The sequence below is a fragment of the Cololabis saira genome, chromosome 12, assembly GCF_033807715.1.
Source record: "Cololabis saira isolate AMF1-May2022 chromosome 12, fColSai1.1, whole genome shotgun sequence".
Classification (NCBI taxonomy): Eukaryota; Metazoa; Chordata; class Actinopteri; order Beloniformes; family Belonidae; genus Cololabis; species Cololabis saira.
This window is the reverse complement of record NC_084598.1, coordinates 14,582,875-14,603,739: the sequence shown is the minus strand read 5'-3', so window position 1 is coordinate 14,603,739 and position 20,865 is coordinate 14,582,875. Positions and strand designations below refer to the sequence as shown.

The window sequence follows — 20,865 nt, the reverse complement described above, 5'->3', positions numbered from 1 at the left end:
CAGCCGTGGTTGGTCATCCAGCGGTAAGCCACCTTCCCCCAGGAAGATAGAGCCGCTTTACGGGGCTCTGTCCCTCCTCTGGGAGACCTCTGGGAGTCCTGTTGGTGCTGTGTTTGCAGTCCAGTCTGTTGTCCAGGTGAAGACCAGGGATCCGTAGCTCTTTACACGGTTTTCCAGGATTAAAGACTGTTCCTCTTTTAGTAAGTGGAGCAAAGATGTGCATGAAGGGAAAACTCGGATGGTGACCAAACCAACTAAAGGAACTCAACGGCAAATAAAAGCATGAAGTGATTAACCTGGTTTGTGCCTCTCACTTAATTAGTCAAAAATATTGTATTGTATTGTACTGTATTTATATATAGTTTATGTACTACAAATAATGTGCCATTGTTTAGTGTCTGTGGCTAAAGTTTACCCACAAGCTTGGCAATGAAATAAGTGTGTCATACAAACAGTGGAAGAGTTAGCAGTGACAAACCATTCCTTTTTGGGTGGTGGCGTGCTGCGGGATTGTCATTTAATCCTAAAAATGCGCTGTGAAAAACCCTGGTCTAACGTTCTTTCTTTCTTTGTTAAATTTTATTTGAGAGGGACCATGTGCAATTAAAAACATAAATGTAAACATTTGATGCATTGCACCAGAGTTAACCGTAGGCTAATTTGCATCTGCAGTCCCTTGGTACAAATAAATACAGCACAGATAAAAAACATCAAACATTATTCAAGGACATGTAACATATACTGTAGCAATAGATCACACATGAAGTGCCCCTCACACACACACACACACACACACACACACACACACACACACACACACACACACACACACACACACACACACACACACACACACACACACACACACACACACACACACACACACACACACACATTGCAGATTATGTTATCTTTCAGTAAGTCGCCCCTGTACAGGCGTGGATGTGGGAGGCGTCTAAATGTTGCGGCTTTAAGCGCCATAGCTGGGTATCATTAAAGGGGTTAGATTTTTGTTTTCTTGATCGTGTGCTTAAAAGTGCGAGACTCATCGTTTACACTAAAGCACAGGGACGTTGGTCTTCAACACAACACGCACATCAGACATAAAGGCGCCTCCCTCCCATGATGTCATAGAAAACTGAAAGAACAACTCCAGAACGAAGCATCCGGAAATCTTGGTGTTTTGTGTATAAAGATGTGCCCCACTCTCATCATCACTACAGAAAAGAATTAAACGGCCATTCGGATTCATACATATTTTGCATTAAGTAGTGACTTTCATGGACCCTATGCTCTGGATTTCTTCCTTGCCCTCTTCTTCTTCTTCTTCTGCTACTGCGTTTTTGCCATGCTGTGCTGTGGCTGTTGGTATTCCCGCTTCTGTGATCTTGTTACTTCCGGGAGGGGGAGTCCCAGGCTAGTCAATAGCTCGGCTAACCGTGGTTTGTGTATACTGTACATGCCAGAATAACTGGAATTAGAACTGCATTATCTGTATCTAATAGCTCAATTTCATGAACTCCAGTTGGGTTGGACTATAGCCTGACTAAGGGGTATACATGGCTTTTAAAACTTCAATATCAGTCAGATTAAAGCATTAATTGGACTTTCCCTTGGTGCATGTAAACGTACTGAGTGAAACTGATGTGATCATCCTCCTGACCTGCTGGCGGACGGGTCAGCAGGTTGACCCTATGAAAGGTTCTGACAGCAGAGACAAGGAGATGATAAAATGAAACTCATCAGAAGTTCAGATTGAGTTCTCAGCTTTAAAAGCTGTTCTGCTCAATAGCTTCTGTGCTAGCACACACTCACACACTCACACTCACACACACACTCACATACACACACACACACACACACACACAATTGTCTTTGTGATAATCACACGCTACACAACAGGAGGCCCTGGACCCCCAATGTGTGTGTGTGAGAGACAGTCTGAGGTTTGATTAAAAGGCTCTTTTGTGGTTTTGAGATGCTAATCTTTGTATTATCAGCTGGATAAAAGCGAGTTTAGCTGCTTAAAAACAAACAAATGACTTCTGGCAAACATATACCATACATGGCTAATGAGCACTTTGTGTGTGAGTCTATGTGTGTGTGTGTGTGTGTGTGTGTGTGTGTGTGTGTGTGTGTGTGTGTGTGTGTGTGTGTGTGTGTGTGTGTGTGTGTGTGTGTGTGTGTGTGTGTGTGTGAACTAGCTGACAGAGGAACGTCTAAATCGTTCTCAGCTCTCAGACTTTGCAGCTACACAAACACTTGAAGAAGAAATCCCATCATGTCGGCGACAGGAAGCATTCATGACATCACTCCTCATGTCAGCTTACCACAGATTCCAACTGTGATGTCACCGTGAAAGCTGAAGAGCAGGTCCAGCATGGGGGCCAAGGTCCAAACCTTTCTCAGAGATAAATCCTCCCGTCATTTAAATTCCAGCCTTGTGTTTGTTGTTTTTTAAACAAACCGATAGAAGTGTGGAAACACCACCACAAAGGCTTGTTTAAGGAGGACTTCTATCCTCTGACATCACCTCGGGTGGTTTTGGCTTTGAAGATACAAAGCAGTGAAGGTGTTTTGTCCCATTCTTACCAACGTGTAACAGTAGGATGCTGACATCGCATTTTTCTTTTCCCCAACGGCCTCTGCTGGGGGACAGGTCAGGACTGGAGGACACTCCAGTATCCGTATTCTTCTTCACTCATGTCTTTTTACTGCGTCCACAGTTTGGTCTTACATTTTTAAAATACACCTGGTTATCTCTGGAAAAGATGTTAGAGTCACACAGACAGAATCACAGATGAGGAAATGAGCGTTGCCAAAGACGATACAACCCCAGACCATCACAGAGCCGGACATTTGGAGGCTGGTAACCGACTGGATCATCCTTTTACTCTGGTTTGCTCATGGTTTGCTCAAGATGCTCATTTCTTCCAAAGGTCTGGAATAATGTTTCATCTGACCACAATACACATCCTCACATCCCAGATGCCTCCGAGTCCAGAGATGTTGACGCAACTTCAGAATACGGTCAACACAAGGCGTAGTGTTGAGGAAGGTTTCCATGGCAACCTTTGTCCAAGTGGTCCTATCAGCTGTTGATGAATGATGGTTTTTGATTGGTCCAGGGGTTCAGTTTAGACTTACCTACTTGACCTTCAAGTGACGCTGAAATTCCTCCAGATTCTGGGATGGTTTCATCATATTTTGCACTCTAGAAGAAAAAACATACAAAACCCTTCCAATCTTTCTTTGAGGATTTTTTCTTTTTAAACATTACAAGGTTTTTCTCACATTTGCTGACAACACAGATCTCCTGTCCATTTTTGCTCCTTGGAGACTTGAACTGTCACGGATTCTGCTTTTGTACCTATCTCCTGTTGACATCATCTCCCTGACGTTGCATCTTTTTTCACTCTTAGATACAAGAACTACATCAGTGCTAAACTGCTTCTCCATAATTAGTCTGTGTTACAGGCCTGGAGTGCAAAAGCGGTTGCATAATAACTAATAAGATGATGAGAAAAAGTACTGAAATATCTTGCGTTCTTGCTATCTGCAAAGAAATCATAGTAATAAGAAGCAACTCTGGGGTTTTTTATCTGTATTTTCCACACCACATAACTGTGTTGTGGTTTCTGGTTGCATTCAGTTTCTCCAGTTTATGAAGCTGTTGTGATGGGCTTCAACACACTCACGTCAGAGATGCAAATCTAGATTTGTATGCTGGGATTTTCAACAGAGCAGTTAAAAAACAACAGTGATCCAGTCTCAACATCAGCTGCAGTGTAATCATTACAGTGCAGCCTTCGCAACGCATTGTATTCAGACCACATTTCTGGACCAGACTCTGCAGGTTTCTGGTAAAAACACATCTGAAGTCCTGTCAAAATAAGAGCTTCAGTCTTTTCTGTGATGAGTCCAATGACCCGTCACGGTGAACACCATCAGCATGACTCAGGTCCTGAACACATGGCTGCACTCAGACTGTAACTCTCTGTAAAGCCTCTCCACGGCGAGCATGGTGGGATGTGTCGTAACCACAGTGTCTAAAAGCATGACCTCACACCTGCCACATGAAGATTCCTGCAAGTTCAATGAGTGCAGGAGACGCTATCTGCAAAAAAAAGGACCATTTGTTTTGTTAAACATCTCTTAACCAAACTGCCAACATTCTCCTCAGGCAGCAAACTTGTGACTGTAGCTCAGGAGCAGGACTTTCCCCAGTATTAATGTCAGTGAGTGAGCCACAGAACCAAACAAAAAGGCATCTCTCACGTTAGACAGCGCACCCAACTGAAGAAAAAGCACAAAAAAGAATATTTCAATTTATTGTTACAGTCACAACAGAAGTGAACAACAATCAACCAGAACATTCGAAGCGGGAGGTGGTAGAGTGAGGGATTTCTGGAGGATGTCACGTCGACTGATATTTGCACGGTCTGACGTGCCATTCTACAACCGGCATTTATTGCAAGTAAGCCAGCGTAGTTGTGTTGGTCCCTCTGGCACGTACAGCCTTTCAAGCTGATCCCACAAGTGTTCAGTGGGGTTGAGGTGAGGACTGCTGGCAGGTCATCCTCTCCTCTCCCAGATTCTGGAGGTACAGTAGTCTCCGATAAACCCGCTCTGTGGGGGCGAGCGTTGCCATCTTGGAGGATGGAATTCAGCCCCACACTGTGAGGATGTGGAATTGCCAACGGTAGCAGAATCTCACCTGCATGTGTCTCTGCATTGAGATTGCGCCCACACACACACCCCCCACCAAAAGGTGTTACTCTATTGGTGCAGCAATGAGCATAGCGTCCTCCGCGTCTTCCCGACACCTTGACCCAACGACCCAACTGCTGTAGGGAGAATCTGGACTCATCGCTGAACATAACGCTCCTCCACAGGTGCCAGTGCACGTGTTGGTTACGTTAGGGCCAACAAGCTTGACGATGAAGGGCAGTCATGGCAGCCCAATGAGACCAGAGATTGCAGAGATACAGCGGAGAGCAGTCGGCCGTATCGTCCTGCAAACCTTGACTGCAGATCTATAGAAGACAGCCTACGGTACCTAAGTGTTGACAGGGTGAGGAAATGGTCTTCCTGGGGTGTCATCTTCTTAGGACGCCAACTTCGCAGCCTTTCTCTTACATCCCCAGTTATAAGGCACTTGGCCTTCAGTTTGGAGACGGTACCAGGGCTCACGAGGGCAATAGCCTCTTTCTTCTGAACTGTCCAGGGCTCCGTCAGATGAAAATATTTAAATCAAACTCAATCCCCACAGACTGCTGAGCAGGGATACAGTCGTTTCATCCGAGGCTTGGCAGCAGTCCTGAGCGTTTTCATTCTGCAAACTGGCTGGATGCATCCAAGGTTCATTAAATTACAGAGAATCCAGGAGATCTGGCTGTGGTTAAAACACAAGCGCTTAAATCCATCACTGTCCAGTCGTTGCGGTTTGATGCCAGCCATTTTTACGGTGAACCAAATTAAGAGATCATCATTTTTTTTTCACTGAAACTTTCCACGGAAAAGCTTGTGGACTATTATTTCCTCCTGAATATTTAGATGCTTCTTCTTAAAGCAGGAAGGCCACACTCTTCTGGGGCGGATGCTGAGGGGGGAGGAGCTCCGTCGAGGCAGGTTGGACTCACACATCAGGTGATTCCTGCTGGCTTTCATGAGTGAGCGCTCGATCAGGTCGCACGCACGCACGCACACACACAGTGTGTGTGTTGAACTGCTGACCAGCAGGACCGGTGAGAGTGTGAGTGTGAAGACGCCTACTTGTTTACATAATCCAGCATGAATAAACATGAGATGATTTATGAATAAACATGTACGAAGCTGTGATCACACACACACACACACATATACGCTCTGCTGGGAAGTTCCTGAATATTCATGCTGCAGTCCTGTCACCGTTCTCACACTCAGTTGTTGCGTCTCCACTCAGGACGGACACTCGTCTTCCTCAGCCTCCTTCGCCTCTCTGCCTCCTTCACTGACACTCCTCGCCGACAGAGCTCCAGAGCAACCTCATCTGAGGGTTTACTTCCTTTACGGAACTCAGACATGGCAACTGATGGAGCTCCTCGCTGACATGAAAACGGTGTGAATGTGGCATGTGGGGGGGGATCAGGGGGACTGGTGTAAGCTGTCTGGTTGATTCGTTCAAATATCAATAACCTGAAATCACTTACCCACCTTTAAGGTTTTTTACTACCTTTCATACATACCTTTCAATGTTTACAAAGACACACACACCCTCAACAGCACGTCACGCAGTAACAAGTACAACAGACGATTAAAGTAAACGATACTCAGAGATAATTCCACCTTAAAGGTCAGTAGGAAGCAGCTTCTTGTGGAGGAGTGGACCGTTTAGACGAGAGCTCTTGCAGCGTCCAGACCTTTGTGAAGCGTTTGTTGGTCCGAGACCTTTTTCTGACCTTTGCTCGTCTCTCAGACCTTTCAAAGCCGCCACGCTGTTTGTGTCTCTAATTTGCGGTGAACCGACACTCAGCCAGACCTTTGCAGAACTCATGGAGCTCATAAAGGTCTGACTTCCCTCTCCTCCTCTTTCACTTCAGTCCCACAGGGTGAATATTGTAGTCTTCACTGCAACAAATCAAATAAGATAAAAGGTTAAGGTTCCAAGTTGCTGCTGAAGCTCTGATGTATTTATTACTGACAACCCGTCAGATACAGGGGGATACCAATCACAGGAACATTTGACTGATTCACATTAAACACTCTTCTCTTACTTTAGCTTCTTGACCATCACTTTAATTTCACTGACGATCAGTTTGCTCCTGCTCATCCTCCCCTGTGGTGTCCTCCCTCTGCAGGAGGATGCTGCCACCATGTGGTCAGAAGGAGACGCTACCGCTGCAGCGCTGCAGAACAGGAGCGACAGCAGAGGACGGGAAGAGAATCGAAGACTCCTCCAGCTCTTCCTGGAGGACACCAAGACATTCTCAGGCCAGTTAGGAAACATAATGAATGAATGAATGAATGAATGAATGAATGAATGAATGAATGAATGAATGAATGAATGAATGAATGAATGAATACATTTATTGTCCCCGTAGGTAGATTCAGTTTGTCAGCCAGCAACAGAACAGTTAAAATAAGTTAAAAAGAGTTAAGTTAAAAAGCAGAGTAGATTAGTTAGCAATAAAAACAGTTTAAGATAATAAAAGTCCAGTATATGTGCAAGAGCAAGTAGTGTGCAAAAAGTGCAAGTGTGCAAAAACACAAGTCCTCAGATCCCCACCCCCATTCTGCGGTGGTCCGTTGGCAACGCCTGGTTGTGGAGTCTAATGGCCACAGGCACAAATGACTGCCCAAAACGCTTGGTGCTCTAGCGGGGGGCGACAAGTCTGGTGCAGTGTCGGCGCCATGGGCGGGCACCAGGGGGCAGTGCCCGCTTAGTTCAGTCACTGTGCCCCCTCACTTTTCTTCTTTGGCAGTAAACAAATTTCCCGAAAACTAACTATTGCGAAGGAGAGATTGCAAAATGCCCGCGGTTTTGCTTGCCCTCAAACTCTCACTGACACTGGGTGCTTCCACCGCCATGTGCGGGAACTCGTTCTCAGCTCTCAAGAATATTTTTACTGACCACCGGCGGACAATGACGCACGCTCGCAAGGCTCAGCTCATACAGCTGGCTTTTGAACGAGACCTGACGAGGAGGCTGAGAGATGAGTGGAAGGACAGGTCTTGTGCTGCGCAAATTCAGCACCTCAAGCTGCAGACTGCAGCTTTTCTAAGCGCACTTTCTTCAGTGCGACTCAAAATGTAAATATAAATCAATGCATAGTTGTTCTTGAAAACATGTATGTGACCTGCTAGCTGCAAGCTGGTGCTGTGGGAGCCAACACGCGGGCGGCGGTCAAGACGACGTCCTACACCAACATATGTGGACATACTCAAGAAGCAGGGGCCCAGAGTACCAGCGAACTGGAAAGATGTATGGAAAATCGGGATGACTGGAGACAACGATGGACGGCTCGTCTAGAGAGAGACCTCGTTGTGTGTTACGAGTAAAACGTTTTCAGTCAAAATAAAATGTGCGCTTCCTTGCATTATTTACACCTTAGTGATTTGATTTCTCCACATGTTTTAGACAGATTATTAATAGGAAAGCAGTGAGAATGCACTTTTTTCCTACACGACTGATTTGGTGCCCGCCCTAATAAGCCTCGTGCCCCCTCTGAATATTTGTTCTGGCGCCGACCTGGTCTGGTGTCTGGTCAAGGTGCTCCTCATCCCCATCAGTTCACCATATAGGGGGTGGGTGGGATTGTCCATGATGGCATGCAGCTTCCTCCTTGTCCTTTGTTCTGCCACCACCTCCAGACTGTCCAGGCTGGCTCCCACTACAGAGCCAGCCTTCTTCACCAGCTTATTAATCTTGGCTGCCCCTGCCGCGCTGACGCTGCCCCCTCAGCATGCCACCGCAAAAAAGAGGGCACTGGCAACGACGGTCTGATAAAATAGCCGCAGCAGCCTGCTACAGACATTAAAAGACCGTCCTGCATGTCCTGGTTCTGGATAGTTGGACATCTCCCAAATACGAGTCCAGCAGTAATCCTAAGCAGACGTCCAAACCACCTCAACTAGCTCCTGCTGATCTCCCACCAAGAGCTTTACGTTCCCTGCCTGAACCGGACCTGGGGGACGGGCTTCACCCATGGGGTCTGGCTCGGTTCAGCCCCGGTGAGCGACATGGGTTCTTATGGGCTCACCCCCTGCAGCAGAGGCCACACTGGTGCACGCCACAGACCGTCAGTTGTCTTTCCTCTGACTCACTTCTGGCCACCATGTCCACATGGACTCCACCTGGTCACCTGTCTCAGTCTGTGGACGATTTACCAAGACATGACGTACTGAAGCGTCAAGCTGCTAGTGTGAAAGTAGTCGTCCTAACAACTGGTGGTTGTTTAATAATACTACAATGCTACTGAGTACGCAGTTGGCGAGGCTACCGTCCAGTCTTGGTGTTCCACAAAGACTTGAATCAAGACATCTGGACTTCCTTTTTCATGGTCCTTGATGACGCTTCACCGTCCATCCAGAAGAAACTGATGTCTTCAAAACAGGAACTCCAGTTGTCTTGATCAGCGCCTCTGAGGAACACCACTGAGTGATCAATGCTGTTTTGATGTCTTGGATCAGGCTGGAAGATGAGTGTTTAGTATTTACATGTATGGTTGCTCATCTGCCCTGTGGCAGATGAGCGCACAGGTGGACGACAACCCTCCTGTTTTCTTCATTTTCTGTATACACCCTGTGTCCTCCGGGTCAAAATGACCCGTCTTCACTAAACCCTCTAATATAAGCAGCTTAATTGAATTATAAACACCAAATTTCATTTGCTTGAAGAAACACCTTGTCCTTCACCACAATATGTGTGAATACCTGAGTTTTCCCTCTTCACTTGTATTTCTATAGCTTAAGAAAAAGAAAAAGAAAAAAAAATTATGACGTTTTGTGCTGCATGCCTGCCGTGTTGGTTATATGCTGCTGAGGACCATGTTATTTTGCCATTTTTTGAAAGGAAAGTCTCTCTTTCAGCTTCAGAGTTTTCTTCTTCTTCTGAAGATGATTGATCATGCTCCGGGTTATATTCTTCCTAATCTTCTTCTTCTGAGACATCCTCCATTTCCTCTTCCGCATCAGAGTTATCTTGCTGGACATCTGCAAAAATCAGCTCTAGAGCCTCTTCAGCGTTATAACGCACACTCATGGCGTCAGCACAGAGACAATTCGGGGTCCTGTCATCTGCAGCACCTTTATAACCCCTTGAATTCCACAAAAAAGAGCTCTGCAGGCTGAGAGAATGCCACCTGTCTTGTGTTGTTTGTCTGCTACTGTCTTGTTCACGTTTACTACTAATTGATCTGAGACTGATCAAAGGCACAGCAATCTGCGAGAAGACCACCTGATTTGTCTTGTTTACTTCTGCTACTGATTGATCTGAGACACAACTAAAACATTGTATCATTCTGTGTTGTGGAAATAACTCTGTGACATTGATTTCAACTCTATTTGCCTTTTGGGTCATTTTGACCCGAAGACCACCTTTGTACTTTTTTTTGTACAGCTTACATGGAAATGTGACTAAAAACATTAAATTTTTTCTACTGTTGGGGCCAATCTAGGAAAAGTCATAAAATTTAAAGGTAAAAAAATATTGTTTAGGGGATTTTTTTTTGGTTTTTAACACAGTGGCGGGTCATTTTGACCCGAGGACAACAGGAGGGTTACACCCACGCTTTGATGTCAGTTTCATACAAATTCTGTGATTCAACCTTGTTGGTGTTTTCAATAATCTAGAAAAATGACTTGATTTTTTTAATATCTACTGTAAAACTGAAATCACTGCGCAGGTACAGCAGCTGTTTTTAAGGTGGAATGTGTTGAACCTTTAATACACCTTTAATAGGATTACCAACAGAGGTCATAATGACCACCCCCCCCCCCCCCCATTTTTTAAGATCCTGCTTGAGCAGAAGCACGTCTTCTCGGTGTGGGGCTGATGGAGTTGAATGTCTTCCTCCACCCTTGTTTTGAACTTTCAGATCCTCTTAAACCGTCCCCTGGCGTGTTTCATTTCACCGTCAGCGAGGAGCGAAGCTGGTTTCCATCGTATTCTTCTCTCTGGGACAGCCAGCGATCTACAGGTGTCCAACGGGGGTTTCGTCTTATTTCAAGGTACAGATGTTACTTCTTCTTTACATCGGCTGAAGTCTTTTCTTTCTCATAGGAAGGTTTTCAGAGGTCCCGGGAGGTCTGGTGTTTCCTTCTCTCTGGGGAGCAGAGACCTTGTCAGGCTCATCATCTTCATCGGTCAGGATGGCTGTTGGTGGTTGCTTGTGGTTGCTGCTGCCATCGCTTCCAGACCTTCTAGTGCTTTTGTCTCAGCAACAATTAGGAATCCAGTTTGCATGGGAAAGGTGCTCACCATCATGAAGCTGATATCACATCAGGGCCAGTAGCAGGAGGAGGGGGTTTCATACTTATGACATCATGACCAAGAGCTTCAGTTGGCATGGTCCAAGTCCTTGGATTAACTTCTAACATCTGCTCAAGGACCCTGATGAATTTGTTTTGGTCTTCACAGTCAACAGGGCTCCTTTTTGGTGTGGCGTTCCCGTCAGGTCCTTCAGGAAATAAAAGCCACTATGACATCATCTGTTCCCTCCTCCAGCTAAGAGTCCACGTCCACACCTTTATCCAAGGGGGGCCCCTGGGGGCCTGTACGGCAGGTTTGCACGATGCAGCTTTCCTGCAGGTTTCTGGACGTTTGTTCGGATCTGTGGAGCATAAAAGCTGAATGCTGCTTCTCCATGTTTGGTTCTGGTTCTCGGGACACAGAGCATACCTGGAGCAGAACGCCTGAGAGGTCTGGATGGGTGTGTTCTCTGAGGTTCAGGGTGCCAGTGTAAAGACCTCAGAACTGGAGTGATGTGGTCCACTTTCTTAGTTCTGGTGAAAACCGGTGCACAAGCGTTCTGGATCAGCTGTAGCTGGCTGATGAAGGCCGGCTCCTACTTCTTTCTAAGGAAGAGCTGGAGCTGAACATTGGGCCCCGGGCCCCCAGAACCCCCACCCTAGAAGGAACTGGAGTCAAACAATCTTAAGGAGAAGACCTGGAGGTGTGGAACATAAAAATGTGTTCACCTGCAACTAACTGGACTGGAGCTGCAACGCCGAAGCTCAGTTCTGATTTGGGATTTTTTAAACTTGTATTTGGTGCATAATTGTTCATACAGTTAGTTAATAATTGCTTAATAAATGAGTCCCACAGCTTCTGTTTCTGCAAACTTGTCCTTCTGTGTATCAGCGGTGCACAGAGACATGACAGATTCTCTTTATGGAACTTCAACACTGATGTTGGAGGTTCATCAACGTTAAAGTCAGAGAGGAGAAGGTTTTTATATTTCCTTTGAGCCGGTGGAGACCCAGAGCTTCTCTGTTCCAGCAGGAGTTTCCTCCGGTCAGGCCGTAGAGAGCTGCGACTGGACCCCATCCAGCACCGGCCCATTAAAACACGCATGTCTGAAACATGAGAGGAGTTAGACTATCGTCTCATGGTTCATATATCTGCATCAACACAGTGAAGTTTCTGTTTTCCCAAAGATAAATGTGTCCTGTGAGAGCCTCAGTTTGCTTGGCTACATTTTCATCCCGCTGCCTCAGTTCTACACTCCTGAAATATCCTGCGTCGTACCTTTATTCCGGGACCTTATTTTAAATAGGTTCTGGCAGTTTTGAGCAGGAGTCTCATGAATAAACCTCATTAAAGGGGTTAAATGAGGCTATAATCTGTCCCGAGGTGCCCGCAGCCCATAATCACATACAACGCTGATAACCGACATTAATATTTAACTCGTTAGAAATTAAAGCACCGGCTTAGTCTGGACTCTGTATTAAATGATATGGATAATTTTTTGTGGGTCGTCATGACGATGATCGGCGTTGGTTTGTGGCTACTGATGAAACCGGCGCTGTCACATTTGTGGGCTTCAGGATGAAGAACAGAGATGATGCAAATGTGAGGTTTTATTTAACGTTGGACAGACGTCAGCTTAACTCATTAAGACCTAAATAAACAAGCTTTGAACCAAACTGCAGCAGGTCACATGACCACCAGCACCTCTGGAGGCTGATCCACCATCCAGCTGCAGCTCGGACCGGCATGTGAGCCGGGTCTCGGCGTGACGCTGCACGTGTCAGCAGGAAGTCTGCTGCAGGCGTTTCAGCTCCAGCTACCGGCTCTGCGTGTAGCCCAAATCTTCTGAAAGATTCAGGTCTACGTTGTCCATCAGGTTTCGCCTCCGCAGGTCCGACACACGAGGATCTAAGGAGGCCCAGCTGTGATCAGCTGATCGTCACGGTTACTGCTCACGGTTGGACGATCAGCAGCTCATCTGTGGCCACTGAGTGGCGTCACATGACCTGTGAGCGCTGCAAGACATCTGCGATGAGATGCTGCAAAATCCAGTTCCGTTTGCTGGACGAAGAATTAAAAAAAAAAAACTAAAAACACACTTTCAAACAGCAGTTAATTATTTAACACTCACAGAGACAACAATTATTCATTAAGATAATTTACAATCAAAGTAAAAAGTTGAATATTTCCAGTTTTTTCAGAGAAGCGGGTCGAAGGTCTGAAGACCTTCTCTGAAACGACGACGTGGACGAATCAGCAGCCAAGAAGGAAGCTGCGTGACTTTACCAGTCTCTGTTAGATCAGCTCGGCTCTGCTTGTTTCCAGATGGTAAAGCGGACCCATGCAGACTGCTCCACCAACTCCACTTTTATCTGATGCACCTTCATGACTTGTTTGCTGCTGACATGCATGCTGGGAGTTGTAGTAAACTTACTCGCTGGGAATGACAACTTATAAATAAAAGATTCAGGTCTGGATGAATCATTTGGACCAACACCTGAACTGAGACGAAGGTCCTGTGTTACTGAGGAGCTCCATCCGTGAGAATAAGTATCTGATCTGGAAGTCAAATGTCTGAAACCGGTTTTTGTAACACAAAACTACAACAGAACCGAAGGAAGCACAGTGTTCTCCAGTTTTCTGAGCTCCTTATCAGTCTCAACAGGCAGTCAGAGGTCAGAAGAGGCCGAAAAACGATGCTCTCAAGTTCCCAGGATTCTTCAGCAGGAGACGCCGTAGGCCGCCTGAGAGACCAAACTCAGGGCTTTAATCCCCAAAACCAATCAGACTGTTGAACAAATCAAAATGTATAAATGAGTCGTCACACTGTGACCAGTAGGAGAACGCCTCCTTCTGCAGTGATCACATGATGGCCGACTGCTGTAAGGCTGCAGAGTGACAGGAACACAAGGCGGTGATCATGTGACCTGGCGGCCGTTGGCCCGCCTCCCTCTGCCTCTCAGGTGCGCCTCCTCTTTGCTCCTCCCGGACTTGCTGGATTGGTGGATGACAGCAGCTTCTCCGCCGCTCGACTCCTCTTCCTCTTCTCTGCCTCCTTCGCCCCGCCTCCGCCTCCTCCTGTTCCTCCTGCTGCTGCTCCTGCTGCGGCGCCTCCGTCACTCCCTCCCTTTTCCTTATCGCGCTCCCTCTCTTTGTCCCGACTGCTGCTGGTTCGCTCTGCCATCTTCACAGAGGAGTTGCTCCCTGAAGAGACAAGAGGAGACGAGAGGCCTGACGAAGACAGCTTTGGAAAGAGGAAGAGGAATACAGGCGAGCACAGGAGGGACAGACGGGTGGACAGGTGGACAGGTACCTTCTTCATGCGTCGCTGGAGGATCCCGCTCCATCCTGAACTCCTCTCTGGTCTCCTCCTCCGAGCCCAGCTTCCCTGCAAACAGGACACGGTTTACAGAAACACCTGGCTGGGACCTCGCCGTCCTGCCACAGGACAGGCCAGTCTCCGTTGCTAGGCAACATCAATCTTGTCCCATCAGCGACCGGCTTCGTCACCCGCGATGCAGCACAGAGGCATCGCAGGTCCTTCCTCCCCGCTGCTATCAGACTCTACAACCAGGCCTGCTCTCAGTAGCCAACGGACAATAACTTGTGCAATAACACAACAAGATGTGTAATATCATATGTGCCATATCTTCCTGTCTACCTCACACACCTGCTTTTTTTGCACTGTTTCTTTTCTTTCAATCTACTGTATATACTGCTCATATTTTATAATTATATATATATATATATATATTTTTTTTTTTACTTTTTTAGTCTCTTTTACCCCTCCCCTGCATGTGTGTGCTAAGTGTACTGCTGCCAACAAAGTAAGTTTCCCCACTGAGGGAGAAAATCAAGGATTATCTTATCTTATCTTATCTTATCTAAACAGAAAGGAGCTGTGACGTTAAAGAGTTTTATAACGCCGGCAAATGTACTTGTCTCTTTTTATGTTCATTCTCAGACAGGTTTGGACATTTGTCCTTTCTCCTGCAGACTGAGGTCTTCCTTGTTGGTGCTCCACATCATCCTGGCTGACTCAAACCTCCAGAAGTCACATTTAAATCAAACCTTCACTAAGATTTTGTGGATTTAATCCAGTGGTAGGCAACCCTGGTCTTAAAGAGCCGCAGTCCTGCATGTTTTAGATGTCTCCTTGCATCATCACACAAGATTCTTATTAACAGTCACCATCAGCTTCTCATCCAGGTCTGTACAACTCTGTTAATCAGTGCGTTTAATTCCTCTTTAATTCAGAATTTAAATTAGATCCGATTTAAAATGATTACAAATTACCATGTAAACACCTAATTCCGAATGAAAATGGCCATTCCGAATTAAACTTATTTCCGAAGTGGCTGGTTTATTCTGATTTTAAATCCGAATAGAATAATTCCACGATCATGTATACACTCATTCCACTTTAAATTAATTCTGGTCTTTCTGCGCTGCTTGTTCCCTCGCCCGTCTGTCTCAATGACGCTTATATTCCGCGCTGGGCTTGTTTTCCAAACAAAGTTTCAAGATGGCAGCACGCAGTAAACGGTGGTCAAGAGCAGAGACCATTTATTTAATAAATAGTTTAGAGGACCTGGAAATAATTAAAAGAACAGATGGCAGGAAACATAAAAATTGTGAGCTTTTCAAAGTTGTAGCGGCTAAGTTAGTTTTTCTTCCGGAAGACGTAATTTCCGCCCCCCTATCCAATCAGAACCTTCTCAACCCCCAGACCTTAAGCAGAATTGAATAAAGCCGGTCAAACGCCTTTCCCATGTAAACCTCAATTCGGAATTATTATTTCCATGTAAACTTGAAGGAAAATAGTTTAATTCTGAATTATTTAATTCTGAATAATTAATTCTGAAATAAAAAACATCATGTAACCGTGGCCAATGACCCAGTCCTTTGTATCAGGCTGTTATAAAGCAGAGAAACATCTAAAACATGCAGGACTGCGGCTCTCTAGGACCAGCGTTGCCTACCCCTGATTTAATCTCTTATCTGTCGCCAGCTGCAGTTTAAACGTGTCACGTTTGTTTAAATATGACGAGACAAGCTGAAAGGTTCAGGTGGACCTCTCAGCCAACCAGAGTCAACGTGGTCCCCGAGACTCCAGCAGCTCCCTCGCAGGTGGCACTCTCACCTTCTTTAACTTCCTGGATGATGTCGTCCGGCAGAGAGAAGCTCTTCTCCGTGTTAGGAAATGGCAGGATCTCCGACTCGTGCTGCGCCACACACAAACATCTCCGTCAGACACCAGCAGATGGTGAGTGTGTGTGTGCGTGTGTGTGTGTCCTCCCTCACCAGAGCCTGCATGTCGTACATCGTTCCCAGGTGGTCCCAGATGACGGAGGAGGAGACCTGCCGGCCGATGTTCTGACTGAACTTGTCTCTGATGCAGATCATGTGGAAGTGCCGGTTCACCCCTGCAGACAGATGCCGTTACAGCAGCCGTTCCCCAACTGTCTCCCAACCACACAGCTGTCCCCCCAGCCCCCCGGCTGTCCCCCCAACCCCCCGGCTGTCCCCCCAACCACACAGCAGCAGGTGTCAGATTGAGAAGTGAAAGAGTGAGTCATGTGTTATGATTTCCGTCCCTCCAGTCAGACGGTTGCAGGTTTCAGCACGTGTAAACGGTTTTCTGCTTTTCACCGTCATTTACCTGCACTGCAGCAACAACAGTAGCAAAACACTGAGCTCAAAGAAAAGAAAAGAAAAAAAATTAGATGAAGATGGGAGGCAGAAGGATCAGACATTTGTGGCCAGTTCAGTCAGATACTTGACTCCACCCCCTGCTGCAGCTTTGCCCCGCCCACTTCTGAGGTCCAGCTTCCTCATCTTCATCCAACACCTGGATGCAGATGGGGAAGCTGGATGGATCAACTGTGATCGGCTCTTTGATACAACCTTAATATCATTATTTATATTATCACGAAAAATGAAACAACTGAGCATTTACTCTCAGTCCCTTTTTCCAGCCCTCAGTGAGGTAGACCCACCTGACCTGAACTGAAGACCTCAGTTACTATCACCCCGGCCGGATTATCCATATACTGAACCGGGCGAGGGCCCAGGGCCACCAGCCAATGAGGGGGCACCAAATCAAATGACTAACTAGACCACATGTGTCATATTTTGTTATTTTCTCTATATATTTGCTGGAAGAGGAGCAAACAGGTACAGCAGTAACCAATGATATAATAAAAATAATAAAATAAAAATAATTGTGTTTGAGTGAGTGTGCTGTTCCCTACCTTCACATCAGCTCATTCAGGCCTGTTTGATTGTTTAGTCATATACTGTAATAGTTTTGCATGTAGTCCTCAGACAGGCCATATATGATGGAAATGATGATAGTTAACATGTGGTGTTACATTGGCATGTGAGGTGCATTCTGATTGGAGCATCAGTGTAGTTTGGCGTTTGTAGACTCATGTCTATCTGTGGTGTTACTCTTAGTTGGTTGCTTGACCTGAACTTCAACAGCCATCTAAGGTTTATCACTAAATCGGCCTATTACCACCTAAAAAACATTGCCAGAATTAAGGGGATTCTGTCTAAACAAGACATGGAAAAATGTATTCATGCATTCATTTTCAGTAGGTTGGATTATTGCAATGGCATCTTTACAGGCCTTAACAAGAAATCAATCAGGCAACTGCAGCTGATCCAGAACACTGGATCAGAGTCCTGACAAACACCAGGAAACTGGACCACATTACACCGGTCATGAAATCACTACACTGGCTTCCAGTGAGTTAAAGGATAGAGTTTAAAATCTTACTGCTGGTCTACAAAGACCTGAATGGTCTTGGACCAAAATACATGCTTGATCTGTTAGTTCCTATGAAGCTCCCAGACCCCTGAGGTTCATCTGGATCTGGTTTGTTGTGGTTCCCAAGAACCAGAACCAAGCAAGGTGAGGCAGCGTTCAGTTATTCTGCTCCTCACCGGTGGAACAAACTTCCTGTAGACCTGAGGTCTGCTCCAACTGTAGATCCTTTAAATCAGGATAAAAACATTACTGTTTACTGAAGCTTACTCTTAAATTAAATACTTACCTGCTGTACTCTACTGCCCTTACTTTTTAATAACTTGTGATTTTTATTATTTTACCTCTTTTCTCATCATTTTATTATAAATTAAATACTTTTTGAAAACTGCGCAAAATGATGGATAAGCCCAGAATGCAGGCATTGTGACGTAGAATTGTTAAATTGGTCTGATTCACCGCACAAATCGGCACAGATTACTTTGTAACACTGTATTTGACCCGGTATTTGTACGTTTTGACCGTATAGAAACGTAATTCTTGCCATTGTAAGAATGAGATGTGTGCCTTCTGTACTCTACTTTCCTCACTTTTTAACAACTTGTGCGTTCTATTATTTTACCTCTTTTCTTATCATTCTATTTGTTATTTATATGTTTTAATTGTGTCTTGCTGCTTTTAATGTTGATGTAAAGCACTTTGAATTACCTTGTGTTAAATTGTGCTATATAAATAAACTTGCCTTGCCTTGCTTGTCTTACATTTATTTGTAGTACGAGTGTCGAGCATGTCTTTATAACTATAGTAAATTTCCCTTTTTTTTTTTACACTGTAAAATGTGGGAGGAGGAGGGCACTGCAAGCGTGGTCACCCTGGGGAACCAGACTGAGTAAACCCGGTCTGACTACCACAGGGGTCCGCCGGAGCCCAGCACCTCCCGCCCCGGGTGGGCAGGTGTTAGGGTTGCCACCCGTCCCTTGAAATACGGAATTATTACGTAATTGGGAATTAAAAGTCGCGTTCCGTATTGAACCAATACGGACATATATTATGCTCTTATTTATTGATGTCATAATATACAGGGGAAGGTAGGAAAATTTGAATATATTGCAAAACTTCATTCGTAGTAAATTCAACTAAAGGTGAAACACATATATAATTTCCCACTACATTCAAAGTGAGATATTTCAAGCCTTTATTTGTTATAACTTTGGTGATTATGGCTCACAGTTTATGAAAACCCCAAATAAAAAATCTCTATATTATGAAATCAATAAACAATTCAATCATCAAAATTATAACAAATAAAGGTTTAACACATCTTGCTTTGCATGTAATGTATTAGTTTCACCTTTTAAGTTGAATTATTGAAATAAATTAACTTTTACACCATATTATTCACCTGTAGGCTATATTCTACATCTGGGCTGATGGACATACATATATAGGCTATTTCAGTTGCTAGTATGGTTGTCTGTCTGTACAGTCGTGCAAGTTCAATGCTATTAAAGCACTTTAAACTTTAAATCAAAGCATTTTGTTTTTTTCATATAAAATAATTTCTATGTAGTTTAGAAGTTTTGGGGATGTCCCTTTTCTTGGCGCCTGCGCTGCTTATTTCTATTTCTGAAAGGTGGCAACCAGGTGTACACCTGCACAGGTAGGCAGAAGTGTCAAGTAATAAAGTACAAATACTTTGTTACCTTACTTAAGTAGAAATTTTGGTTATCTATACTTCACTGGAGTAATTATTTTTCAGATGACTTTTTACTTTTACTCCTTACATTTTCACGCAATTATCTGTACTTTTTACTCCTTACATTTTAAAAACAGCCTCGTTATTCTATTTCATTTCGGCCTTTAAAAAAAACTATCCACTTAAATTGCTCCATCCGGATAGAGTGAATTTGGTTGTGGTTGTTTCAGATGTTCTTGTCCAGTTTTGTTCTTACATCCGTTCCCTCAGATTCCTGCAACTAAACTTGGATGTACATTCCAATAAAGGTTAGGATAAATGATAACATGCCTCTGAAGTTTGACTTTTTGCACCATTACAATACTTATAGGCAACTAGTCATCATATCTCCTGCTCTCTGAAACACATGTTAATGCTCAATAGTACACATATATGCTTCTTTAATATATTTGCATTATACTAAGATGTATTCATTTTCAATGGCTTTTGTCCTTAATGGCTTTTTCCCCCTTACATTACTTTTACTTTTATACTTAAGTAGTTTTGAAACCAGTACTTTTACTTGAGTAAAAAACTTGAGTTGATACTTCTACAGGAGTATTTTTAAACTCTAGTATCTATACTTTTACCTGAGTAATGAATGTGAATACTTTTGACACCTCTGCAGGTCGGGCTCCACTCACTGACACTCACTGACACTCACTCACATGAGCACTTCAGACTCCACTCAAGCCGCTGTACCGTTTGGAGACTGCGGGAGATGAACCCCTGCCCCGGGTCCCGGGGTCCAGCGCATGCGCAGAACCACCAAGTGTTATTTCTTACAGGGAGCGAGGATCGGCAGAACACCGGCCGCGGCCAGGCTAGCATTAGCCGCCTAGCTCGTACCCACCTACGGGCTTGTGTCCGATCATCGCGTGGAACAAACACACCTCCACCTCGTGGCTCCAGACCACCGGGTCCTCCACGGAGGGCAGGGCCGAGTCCGGCGGCTTCTCGTCGGTCTGGCTCAGCGTCATGTCTGCCTCCCCCATCCCTGGAAACGAAGGAGAAACTGGAAAAACAAAAGAAGCGCAGCCAAAACCGGGGCAGTCTGCTCCCACACCGGAAGCTCGTCACTTCCACGTGCGGCCTTTCAAAATAAAAGTTCCACTTGTACAGATTTTATTATGTACAATTTATTCAGTAAGTAAAACGAGATTATACAGATGAAAGCAAAGAAATTTGAGATTTGGCATCGACCTAATACAGAGGAATTTTTTCAAAACAAAATCCCAGCAGCCCGCTGCGATCTGACAACATTTTGGATGTTTCTCAGTCAGACCCGGATTAACTCAGTGTGCAGGGTTCCTACACATTTTTCAAGGTCAAATTCAAGCACTTTTCAAGCACTTTCAAAATCTTCAAGCACCTTATTGCTAGGGGAAAATATCTACAGGAAAATAT

General features: G+C 45.0%; 1 protein-coding gene across 1 annotated transcript; it reads right to left on the bottom strand.

Moving 5' to 3' along the window:
- Positions 1-12,548: 12,548 nt before the first annotated feature.
- Positions 12,549-20,528, bottom strand: mrgbp (MRG/MORF4L binding protein). Its single transcript, XM_061735651.1, has 5 exons — positions 20,312-20,528; positions 16,256-16,377; positions 16,095-16,176; positions 14,265-14,339; positions 12,549-14,155 (listed from the first exon to the last, which is right to left on the bottom strand). Exons 1-5 carry the CDS (start codon positions 20,451-20,453, stop codon positions 13,911-13,913), a joined length of 666 nt encoding a protein of 221 aa, XP_061591635.1. The 5' UTR covers positions 20,454-20,528; the 3' UTR covers positions 12,549-13,910.
- Between the last annotated feature and the right edge of the window lie 337 nt (positions 20,529-20,865).